General features: G+C 42.0%; 1 protein-coding gene across 1 annotated transcript; it reads left to right on the top strand.

Moving 5' to 3' along the window:
• Positions 1 to 1,806: 1,806 nt before the first annotated feature.
• CLBA1 (clathrin binding box of aftiphilin containing 1) lies at positions 1,807 to 11,815 on the top strand. Its single transcript, XM_079307711.1, has 6 exons — positions 1,807 to 1,949; positions 2,519 to 3,143; positions 6,561 to 6,709; positions 8,125 to 8,254; positions 9,971 to 10,084; positions 11,051 to 11,815. The coding sequence occupies exons 2-6, from the start codon at positions 2,745 to 2,747 to the stop codon at positions 11,216 to 11,218; spliced, it is 960 nt and encodes a 319-aa protein (XP_079163837.1). The 5' UTR covers positions 1,807 to 1,949; positions 2,519 to 2,744; the 3' UTR covers positions 11,219 to 11,815.
• Positions 11,816 to 12,654: the final 839 nt, after the last annotated feature.

The following is a 12,654-nucleotide window of genomic DNA, read 5'->3' on the forward strand; positions in this document are numbered from 1 at the left end:
ACAGCGTGATGTGGCCAGCCCTTCACAGAGCTCCTGGTGTTACTCTGAGAAGAAGGTGCTAGAGCTCCCACAGTTTTTGTGAGGCCTGTGGCAGCTTCTGAAGATCCCCAGCTCTCCCACAGCTCCTTGCTCAGCTGCAGAGACACCTTGAACTGGGCAGGGTTTGCAAAACCCACGCAGCCCTTCCCCTCCGGATGCAGAGCGTGGTGGAGGAGAGGAGCACCTCAGCCTTTGAGCCTTTCCCTAAAGAGTAAAACAATCTCAGTCACTGCAAAAACAACATGTTGATCTCCCTTCAAAGCTGAGGGGAGAGCTGGAAGCGTCCCCAGGGCACACAGTGACAGAGCCCAGGCAGTGCCAGGAGCTCTGGGGCTGAATCACAGCCTGGCCGAGCCGGTCGGATATCCTGAGAGCTGCAGGCTGCCACGGGATGGCCGTGCAGGGCAGGAAACTGCTCCACAGCAGAAAGAAAACAAATTAAAAAAACCTTTCAGACAGTTGCCAGTAAAGTTTCTTTGGCTCTGCGTCTGGGCATGGCTCCCAAATCCAGCCTCTCGCCCTCAGATAAAGCACTACAGCCTGGAATGAGAGTCAGATGCGTGGGAGGAGTGCGTGTGTCTGTGTCTGGGCTGGGAAACACATGTACTCTAGTGCCTAGAAAAAGCTTTTTGCTTTGGGCCTTGCTCCAGAAAACCTCTTTCCTTGTTTTTACAACTGTCCCCTGTTCTTTGGGACTACCCAGATGTTTAACCTAGCCTGAGGACAGGGAGCTGAGGAGTTTTCTCTGTGCCATTCCCTCTGACCCCCAGGCCTGGGAGCAGCCAGCCTGGGGCACAGCACCTCTGTTCCTCTGTGGGATGGGATGGGATGGGATGGGATGGGATGGGATGGGATGGGATGGGATGGGATGGGATGGGATGGGATGGGATGGGATGGGATGGGATGGGATGGGATGGGATGGGATGGGATGGGATGGTCACCAGGCCTGGGGTGACCTGTGTGCAGCACTGCACCCACAGCTTCTGGCTTTGCCTGTTGGGAGGGGATCGAGTCTCAGGAGAGAGGGGACAGCCAAATACCTTAGGGGGTTGAAAGAAGAGAGGGAGGAAGAGGATTGTTGTTGGTCTATTCCTACTGTTTTATCCTGAGATTCTGTTAATGAGTGGACTGATTGTCACTTTTAAAAAATCCATGTCCCTCAACTTTGCAATGCGAGAGTTTTAGTCTCAGATGAAGAGCAAACAGGAACCACAATCAACCCGTGCATCCTTAGCCTGCCAGACTGCAGCAGGAAGCTGGGGGAGGAAAAGAGCGAATACTTTTGTTTTTCACATCCAAATTTGAACCCAGTTTGAAGCGGGGCAGCGGAACCCGAGGGACCGAACGGGAGCCGCGGGGCGAGGATGGCGGGGCGCGGGTGGCAGCAGAGCGGGGGCGCTGGGGATGAGCTGCGGCTCCTGCTCCGTGGGGCGGAGGGACCGAGGGCTCGGCTGTCCCCGGGCGGTGCCGCCCGCCCCGGCCCGCCCCGCACACCTCGGCCCGCCCCTGGCGACCTGCGGCACCGGCGGGGCGGCTGCGACCGTCACACGGGGAGACCGTGAGACCGCTCCGGTGAGACAGTGAGACCGCTCCGGTGAGACAGTGAGACCGCTCCGGTGAGACTGTGCGGTGACACTGCTGGTGACACTGTCCTGTGACACTGCCGGTGACACTGCCCGTGACACTGTCCTGTGACACTGCCCGTGACACCGCCGGTGACACCGCTCCCCGCCCGCCCGGCCAGGTGACATCGCGGGCGGCCCCGGACGCGCATCCCCCGCCCGGTCCCAGGGACAGGAGAGGGACCCGCCGCACCCCTGCCCTGTGCCCAACCCACCTGCGAAGGAAACCCGAGGGAAAAAACCACACGCTTGGTTCTGTTCAAGCACCGCGGCTGAGAAGAGCGTTCAGTGAGTGTTTTTTAACCCGCCCCCCAAAACAGCTCGGGAAAATGCTTGAGGAGATGGGGTTAATCTAACATCATCAGTGCAGCACTGTCTGTGTAGTTTAGAGATCCCAAACTTAATTTATTAGATATGCCTCAATTGCCTAAATAGCTGGAAATGCTATATTTTTACAGGATTCTAGTCGTTGGGATGGGGCAGCCCGTGCAGGCAGAAACAGCATTATTTGAGTGTGCATGAGGTGGATGAAGTAGTTACAGAAAGTATTTTTGAAATGTTGGATGTTGACTATAGCTGTTTTAGTTTGTATCCAGTATACTCAACACTGAGTTAACAATCCAGCCACTTCTGTTATGTATTTGCTTAGTATTGTTCACTAATTTCATGGCTTTCTTGTGGTGTGGGCAGATAGTTCAGTGTAAATTTTAAATAATTTTGCCTACAGCAATTTTCAGTGGAAAATGCAGGAATGTGTTTATTTTAACTCAAGCATTCTTTCTCCTACCTTATCAGCTATCTTTATTCCCACACAGGCCTTATCACAGAGGTATTTATTCATAATCCTTTCTTTGCAGGCTTAATACTCTGCACAGAAAGTGAGGCCGAATAACGTGCACATGCTGAGTACTGGAGGAGAAGCTGAAGGACATCCTGTTTTGTTTCATCAGTGTTGTTATTCTTTGGGGTGAAATGAAGAATTTGATTTTGTTTTGGAAACACCCCTATTTCTGATGCAACCGAACTTCAGTAACCTTTTTGCAATACAGATTTCAACAAATTATTTTTTTCTTTCGAACAAAGATGCAGAACTTGTCGGTGGTAGAAAGTCTTGCTGATACAGGCATATCACACTGTGAGCCTCCCAAAGACCTGGCAGCTGAGGCAGGTGCTGTGTCTCTCAGTGACAGTGGCTGTAACTGCAATGAAAGAACAAGTAATGGAGAAAATTATAATCTTGAAGCAATGCAGCAAAGCCCCCCTGCATGGGACAGCAAAGGGAGGAGCTGTGAGGGGTTTTCTGAGAGCAGCTTTAGTACCTCAGAACCCAGCGGTTCCTGGGGTGATTTTGAAGGCTTCAAGGAGCCCTTAGACAAATCAGAGAGGTTTGGTGGCAACCTTGAAGTTTTGGTGAAGTCAGCAGAAGCTTCTGGAGCCGACCCTGACCGGAGCAGCGGAGGCTGCAGAGTTTCTGCTGCCCAGGTGAGTGCTGAGCCATCTCTGTGCCCTGGGATGCTCCCTGAATGAGGTACCTGCTCACAGCAAACCAAGGACCACAAACATTCATGTCACTGCTTCCTGCACCTCTGGATTTGTATCTGTCTTCTGTGTAGAGGGCAATGCTGCACATGCCGAGAAACTGTCCTGCTGCTTCAAGTGGAACAAAAGCTGCTTCTTTACAGTGTTTGACAAATACTTGAGCTGGGCTGCTGGAGAGCTTTAAAGAATGTAATGCACTATTTTGCTTCTGGGCACTAGGAATAAGTAGGCACATAGGCAAGTAAGCATGTATGCACCATGAACCTTGCCCTGAAGGACGTGCAATTTAAAATTTAGACAAGAAAGAGCATAGGAACAGCAAATTGGGAAGGTGGGTGACAAAAGCAGGATGGACAGAAATTCTGTGAGTAGCCTGAAAATTTACTGAAGTAAACCTACATAACACTGACTTAGAAAATGGCAAAAATGATGTCTTTTATTTAGTAATGATGTCTGTTATTTAGTATACTCCCTGAATAATATTGACAGTTTTTCTGATATTTTACACCGATGGTGGCACAAAATAAATTAATAAAAATAATATTATTCCATTTTTAGCATAGAACGTAACATTAACATTCACTCTTACATGTTAGAGCTAAAATTCTGAGTAAACAATGTAATGAATTCTTATCAGCACAAAAAAAAAGGTTCAGGTAAAGAGTTATACCTTGTTGGGATAAATTTCATTTCCATGTGGACCAAACATGCATCAGCAAAGGGAAGGAAAGTAACAAAAGGGAAGAAAGAACATAGAAATACTGAACAAAAGCCCCTTGTTCTTTCTACTTCATCCTAAATTACAACATCTGAAAAAAGAGAACAATCAGCTAAGACTTCAATGGGATTAATCTGTAGTAGTAATAATTTAGTGCTTATAATCTGTTGGGTGAGTTTTAGTATGTGTAGGGAGCCAATACTTTTCTGGAGACAGGATTTCTTGCCCTTTGCCTAGGAATTTTTCTTGTTGCAGAGGTATTACTAGAAAAAGCACAAAGGTGCAGGTGGGAAAAGCTGCCCACACTGATTGAGTGTAGACACACAAAATACCTGTTTATTGGTGTGCACAAACAGAGAATTCAAATTTTTTGTAATGCTGGAAATGGGGGACAAGAAACCTTCTGTTGGAGAAAAAGAATGTTGTAATGACTGAAGCTGAAATGGAATATAGCAGGTTGCTTGGTTTCTTTCCAAAAGCAATAGATCTTAATCTTAGTGAAGCCTTTATTCTGCATTTGTTAAAGGCAGGAGAAAATGTCCAGCATGAGTTAAATAAGTTAACCATACTTAGAGTTTCAAGTTGTTTTTTCTCCTTTCAAGGGAGAGAGACAGCCACAGAGCTGCTGGAGATTCCTTGGAGTGTAGAATAGATGTGTAGCTCATCCTTTATCCCTGTGCTTTTTGTGTTGTTAGTTTGAGATCATAAAATCTTTGCACTGGGACTATGGCTTCTGTATGATCAATAGAAAAAAGGCCAGGTGGGTTGGAAGGGACCTCTAGAAATCATCTCAGGTCAGAGGTCTGACCTTCAGTATTTATTGCTTCAGTTAATTAAATGACATCAATTGGGATCAGAATCGTGTTTTAAGATGGAAACAATCATTAATTTCCTTGCAATAGCTGGGTATTTTGCCTACACAACTGAACATTAAAGACTTTTCATGTGCTCTTTAAACATTGGCCACTGAGATGGTGCATGTGTTTAAGCCATGGGGTATTTTGATATAATAGGATATAGAGGATTTATTCAGAAAGTACTGATGTGAACTTTGTACATTTGTTTTTTTATAATTAGTGCAAAGCCACAAGATAAATGGAAATATATCCAAACTTTATTTCAAAAACATTCACTGAAATAGACAGTAATAAAAGTAATAAAAAATCTCTTTATCTGTCTTGGCTAAACTCTAAGTCAGTGGCTTGCATGTGTGTTGAGCAGCACCAAGGCTCCACAGAGATGCTGCAATTGAAGCAGAGCTGTGCTTCCCTCAGTGCAGTCCCTGGGGCTGTAACTTCCCCCATCCCAAAGCCAAGAGCAGCTGCCTGGCTTTTCCATCCCACTCCAGCTTTGGTACCTACCTGGAAGTTGTTTTCTTTCCTTGACCATGTATGCTTTAGCAAGTGTTACTTCATAGAATTTGCTTCTCCAGCATCCATCAGGATCCTCCATGTTGTATCTGTTGAAATAATTTACAAATTATTGAAAGTATTGTGACACTTTGGGGAAGATTCAGAGCAATTTACCCAGGAGTCTTTGGATGTCTCAGCAGTGAATAATCAGGACAGGATTTTAGCAAGGCCTTATTCAGGAGGGAGCAGCATGGGCACCAATTCTGGTCCTTGAAGCATGGTCAGAAGTGCAGAAGCCTTCTACCAGCTCTGTGGATTTTGCCCACTTATCCTTAGATTAAATCTGTGCTCTCATAATATTCACCCCTCTTGTCTGAGTACAGAGTTGTGGAAATGTTTGAATTACAATTAAATGAAACTATAAAAACATGGAGTATCCATGCTTAGGGTTTTCAGACTAAACTATTGCTTACTTGGCTAAAAACCCCAAACTGACAGGTTCATTTTTGAGTTTTCACACAGTGTTGCTGCTCCTGCACTGCAGTCCCTGGGCAGGGTGGCCAAGTCAATTACTTTGCTGGTATTTGGGAAATTGCAGTAATTCCTTCCTTGAAGGAATAAAAGCTTCCAAACCAGATGGCATGCCTCTAGGATAGGATGTAAATTATGCAGGTTTTCCCTTGTATATGTATTTCTTAGTTGTCAGATAACCCTACCTTCCCCTGGGCCTGGCTAGATCACTCCTGTGCTGTGGTCAGTCCTCCAGACCTCCTCCTCATCACTGCTGGAGGAGGAATAAGGATTTAAACCTGGCTCTGATTTTTAACATAGGCTGGAAAAAATTTGGTGAAACACAAGGATATAGGAACATCCTTGCCCCAGCTTTATGCAGACTTGCACAGTGCAAACATTTGGCAGGTGTGTTACACTTGAATTAGGAGTGTTTGAATACTGAGTTAGCAAAACAAGCTGTTGAATTGATGTGAACATCAGATTTGACCTGGACTGAATTTGCTGAGCAGAAGGAGTCACAAGTGTTAAATATGCAAGTCTGTGACTGAGAAGGTGGGAAGATAAATAAAACTCTGGGACTCTTGTTTCCTCTAATTCTAGGTATTCAAAATACTCAAAACATTGAAATATGAACTCAGTCCCTCTGCTATTAATATTAATATTAATTCTAAAAATAAGACAATCTCTAGAACTATTATGATCTTTGGACTAGGTCCTTCATAAATTATGGGGATGACCTGTATGGTGTACGTAGTAAAATTCTCTTTTTTTTTCTAGGAAGACCACAGCTATGAGGAGATATTTAAGATGAGCTTTCCAGAAATCTTTGTACCACAGTCCAGAGAGTGTATAAGAAGCTTAGACCAAGTTCTTGATGCAAATAATGAAGATATTTGGACTCCTGACCTTTTGAAGAATCAATTTTGGTAATGAGTTTAGATTACCAGTTTAAAAAAAAAGAAAAACAGAAAGAAAAAGTTCCTCATCAGCTACACTGTTTCATAATTTAAAAATCAGTGGTGCACCTAATCTTTTTAGTACTGTGCTTTTCAGTGTATAGCTCTTACCAGTTTTATAGCACGTTGTTAAAGAAAATGTATGGTGTTTCAGCCATTGGAAAACAATGAAGGGAATATATCAAAATTACAAATTCCTGCTTAGAGCTTTTCCTGCTGTTGGTGTGCCTCCTTATGACTAAGCCTCTGGAATGCCAGAACCCAACAGGCAGCCTGTTCTTCCTGTTTGCTTGTCCTTTCTTTACAGCACATCCCACTTATTTCTTCATCATTGGAAGCTGCTGCTTCTACTAACAACTTACTTGCTTTTTTTTCCCTCCCACCTCAGTTTTCCCCATGGTAACTTCTTGTCATTTAACCAGATGTGCTTCAGAATCTGTGGTGCATCTGGCTTTTTTCCTGGGCTATGTTAATAGCAATTAGTGTCATTATCGAAGCTTTCTCTAGCAACAGCTGGAACATTTCTAGTTTTGTTACAAGTTTTTTAAGGATCAGCAGTTTCAGAGCAATATTGTAGCTACTGAACACAGTTGCAGTTATTTTTTCACAACTTGGAAGCTTTGTGTCTAGAAAGCAGTGTCAGACCATACTTGAGAAATGTCCTAAGACTCAGATGAAACTTGGGTAAAACTTTTAATGTGGGCACCCTTTCAGCCAAGTTCCCTGCATATGTGTTATATTTTAATCAGCATCAAACTTGTGGAGAAATATAATTGTAAAGGGGACTGCACTATTACAGCAGAGTGCCAGGTAAGAACAAAAATTTCCTGATTTACTGTGACGAGTAACTAAGGTCAATGACAAGTGCAAACTAAGTAAAGCCCAGCTGAATTTTCATCTGTGGTGAATGCAATGTAAGAATCCAAAGAACCACATTGAGGGAAGTCTCTGCTTGCTGTTTCAGCAGTGATTGCCTTGGGCTTGTTTTGTAGGACAGGTGAGGCTGCAGAGGTGAAGTGTGACCTTGGGATGGAGAAAGACTTGAGAGACAGAAGAGGCAAAGTGCAGAGCTGACAGGGCTGAGCTCTGGCCGTGTTTCACAGAAGCAGCTGAGTGCTGTGAGCTGCTGGCATGCAGCACTCTCTGAAATGAGCTTCTAATGCCCCTTATCTGAGAGCACAAACACATACATGCTGACTTACTGCTTCCTCTAATTGTCATGCCAGCTCATTCCTACATCTGGTTGGTAGTTAGGACAAGTGTAGAAAGAGTTTTAAGACAAGTTGCTTGTTAGATCAAAGTTGGTATACAGCTGTATGTAGTGAGAATTACTGTTGCATATGGAAACCTCAGTTCAAAACCTCAAACTGTGTTTTGTTTCCTAGCATGGATTCTGGAACTGTATGGAGAGCTCTCAGAGACTTTGATAATACCCCCAGCTTAAGACATCCCTGGAGTAAATCTCATTGTCAAGAAAACCTCTTGAGGGTTCTCGGAATAGATGCAAATCAAAAGGTAATTGAACAATGGTTTTCCATTCTGCCAGCATAAACACTGGGTTGGGAATCTGATCTGTAAGCTGTGCATGCAGATGCATGAGGGACTAGATCTGGGTGAGTCACAAGGTTATGTGCTTTTTTTTTTTTTAAACAGGGAGCTTTTTAAGACAATAACTTAGTGTTTTCTCATCTTGATGTGTAAGTAGCTATGAAATTGTGCAGGATCCCACTTTGATTGTCTTTACACTGAAGTCTGGCCAATGCAGTTCCCTGTTGTTAGGTGGTACACAGCTTTGTAGAGATGGTAGAGATGGAGAATCAGCTCCCTGGTTTGTGTAGAGGAGGATTGTTTACTTGTTTTGCTCAGAGAGAAAACTGTTAGACTAATATCTTTCTGTTAAGTGGAAATCAGAACTGAATGAGAGAGGCTGTTACAGTAATTATATGATGATTTTACTGTGAAGAAACTGAAAGTATGTTCAACTTCCCCTTTCCTCACATTATTCCTCTGTCTGTTTTTGTGAGGCTTGAGGGAAAGTTTGTTTTAAATTGGGCTGAAGCCAAACCTGCAATGTTGAAAGATCTCAAATAGAAATGTCTCTTTTTTACAATCTATTGTTTTGAGAAGATACAGGTGTCAGGGGTAGTTTAGAATTCAGTAATTTAGCTGGGATTAATTAGTCACATGTAATTTTCAGAAGTAACTATTTCAATTGATTATTTGAATGCTGAAGCATGGGCCAAGGTAATGATTTTATGGGCATATTTGACTTTTCATGCAAGTAATATGCAAACAGAATGACAGTGCTGAAGGTGGAAACCTATTTTGCACTTGAAAAAGTCACTTTGTAGAATTCTGTAATTTAACAGAGAGAACCAGAGACATTTCCCTAACATAGCTGAACTCCCATTCTGTTCCTTTCTTGCCCCCCAAAATTAAATCACTGCCCAGGCAGCTTAAACTTACATCATTATTTCATATCTGTTACTGGAAAACTGTATTGCTTTTAGCAATACTGATCAAGACTCATTTCTCACCAATGCTTTGGTGCTAATTAAGGCTAATTCTAATTGGAAATGGCTTTTTTATTGACTGAAGTAACAGATTCGTGTGTGTAGGTGATGCCTTAAGGGGCTACCTGGAACAGAGGCTGGACAGAGTTAGAGAATAAAGTAGGTTTTTATTAAAAGGCTTTCAGAGGATAAACCTTGGGCAGAGCAAAACCTCACAGAGGCTGCACCCAAGATGGACAACAGTCACCAGACAGATAAAAGTTTAGTCTATTTGCATATCAGAGGTTAATTGTCTAATTACAGCTTCAGGTAATGAAGACAAATTCCCCAGTTTGCTTCTCTCCCCAGTTCACTTTTGTTTATACTTTTTGAGCCTGAGACTGTTTTGATGACCTTGGTTCTCAGGCCTAAAAGGATTGTTTAGTCTGACCAAAATGTGGAAAAAGCTAGCTAGCATTCTATACAGAGTTCAGAGTTATATACTAATGCAGTACAGAATCTGAAAAATACAAATCTAAAGCTTAAGGCATTATTCATAGAACTGGTTCTGGCATAAAATTGTTTTAATTCACAGGGGGACACATGATAAAATACAGCTTCAGAAAGTAAAATTTAGTGGTCATTATTTGAGGGAAACTTCTCTTTCAGTTGTATGCACTGAAATCAGATAGAAGTGTATAAAATAAACTCATAAATAAAATGTAAATTGTTTTTATAGGGTGTTTCAGAGAACCAGGCTGATATTCTTGAGGAATCAAATGTCAAAGATAATGAGGAGTTTAGACTTGATGGATTCAGTGTTAATGACTGCAAAGCATTGATCCAGACCAAGGTAAGGATTGTTCTGGAAGTGAGCACTTCAGAGAACCACAGAGTGTATTTAGGATGTTCCTCTCTGCTGTCCCACACCTGTTCTCATACAATGGTTCAGTCCTGGTATAACTTTTGGATGTGGGGTTGGTTTTTCTCTTTGATACCTCTCTGATCACTTCAGCAAAGCTACCTTTGTGTGTTTGTTTGTTTGTTTGTTTCTTGTTACAGCAATGCAAGTGGGAAGGAAAATTGTGTAATTCTCCATTGCTGTAAAACACCTCAGTTTTTTAGGAAGGTATTCTGGAGAAATATTCTAACCTAAAGTCCCTTCCTCAGTGGAGAATAAAACTGAGCAGCTGATGTCACTGTGGAGACAGTTTGAGCCACACTTTTATTGCTCTGTTTTATTCTCTTTTCTGCCTTGGACAGTGAAGGTGTATTCTGGAAACCTTGTACATAAGAAATGATAGAAATAAATAAAGAATTAGAACTTAAAAAGACTGTCCAGCTTGTTCCTTCATCATTCAGTTCTGCTTTCTTCAGTGAGTACGTGAGGAGGGGTCACAGTGGCTGAATCACATTGGAAATATGTAAAACACAGGAACAGGATTTAGACAAAGAAGTGGTTTGAGGTAGAGAAAGAAAGAATAAAAGAAAAAAGAATTGTAGCACTAAGTTAAGGTAAAAGGACAGTATTTTTCTGGGGTAGCCTCATAAGGGAAGGAACAAAACCTGCAGCTTGATGTCTCAGAGAAAAAATCATTAAAAACATATGTTGGCTACTTCTAATTTAAAGTAAGTCAAATCATACAATGTGATTTTTCCATTTATCTTCATATTTATGTCTTTTTCTTTCCTCTAAAAAATTGAAATACATTTTTTAAAAATTATTTTAATGAAAACATAAAAATTAGGCTGGCATATGCAAAGTGATTAACCTCCTGTAGGATGGAAAAAATTAACTAAGTTTTTCTTTTTCACTCAGCTTTCTGTGGCACCAGACTCCAGACATGGTCACCTTGTCACCTGTAACCTCTTTTTGAAGACCACATCATCAAATGAAAGCACACAGTGTATAACAATCCCAAGAAGGAAGCAGATTTTTGCTGCACACAACCTAAAAATGAAATTTTTCAGTAGTGATGTTTTTTGAACTAAATGCAATTTTTAGGCCTTTTTTTTTTTTTTTTTTTTAACTGAATGCAGTTTACCTTCATTTTGTTACTGACTTGGTATTAGATTACAGGCATTCTTTAGGAAATTGCTGTACATGTGGGACCTAAGGCCATGTAATTAGAAGATCTTTCTCCTGTTTAGTTGTGAAGTCAACTTTTGTAATTTTGCCCTGCTAAGTTTTGCTGCAGAGTCTCTTACAGTAAATACTGCAAGATAACTCTGGTGGGCTCTCCTGAGCTACTGACCTTTCAGGCCTTAATGCCTCTTCAATCAAACCCCTTCTTTCCCTGCCAAAACCTGCACAAGTCTCAGGTGTGTTGTAAGTGCCTTGGCACCATCTCTCCTCATTCTTGCTCCAGTTTGGGTCAGCTCAGATCTGTTGCTTTGCCACTGCTGGGTGAAATGAGAGGAGCCTTCTTCATCTGGGGACTTGCAGTGGGGTTAAACAGAATGGAAGTGTTTTGTTTTCTGTGTGATGGAGCCTGCTGTGGTGACAGGGGTGGAGGCAGCACAGTGCTTTGTTCTGGCGTTGGTTTCTGGCTGAAATAAATCACCTTGTTGAAGCTGATTGTCACAGGCACGTTGGGTTCATTCAGCCACACTTGCACCATGCACACCCTGCCTGTGAAAGCTCAGCAGTGTGGCAGTTCAGGACCAGCATAATGGTGTAAATTCCTGCCCTTTTAAAATTTTATAGGAATTATCAACTGTTTCCTGTCTTCCTGCATGCTTGAGTGCCACAGGGGATGCACTTCACTGTCATTCAGAAGAATCTGTGCTGGTTCCCTGCCAACAACTTTATTTATTCATTGGCAGTAACTTTTACACAAGTTGCTGATCTATTTGCTGCTCTGGCCAGTCCAAATATGAAAATTTTAATTATTTATTTATTTTAAATTATTTTAAATTTTATTTATTTATTTTTGTCTTTTTGTTTTAAAGAGTTGCTAAGCACGGCAACTGGTATTTTATGTGTTGAAAGCAGGGCACAAAGTTGGGTGTTCCAAAACTAAGCCAGTTAATTATTTAATGATAAGCATATTCTTTCTTAGAATTAAGAATGTTATAAAGCACTGGTAGACTTCAACCCTTAATCTAGTAAACTGTTCAGCAGTGACATTACAATTGCTGTAATAACCTCAGTGCTATTAGTATGGCATGATCTCTGTCCTGCTTACTCAGTAGGTGGATCAGGACATTTAGAAAAATGTTCTTTTAAAATGGCTCTGCAGCTTCCCTGGCCATGCAGGGAGTCCTGCAATGCCAAACTGGAAACTCCATCTGGATACAAGAGCAGGGTTAACTTTTTCAGTTAACCCTAGATTTGAATTAATTTTCAGTTTCCTTTATATTCCTTCAGAGCTCTTAAACATGTATTAAATGTGTAGTCATAAGCTCACAAAAATGTTAAAT

Source organism: Erithacus rubecula (genome assembly GCF_903797595.1).
Source record: "Erithacus rubecula genome assembly, chromosome: 6".
Taxonomy (NCBI): Eukaryota; Metazoa; Chordata; class Aves; order Passeriformes; family Muscicapidae; genus Erithacus; species Erithacus rubecula.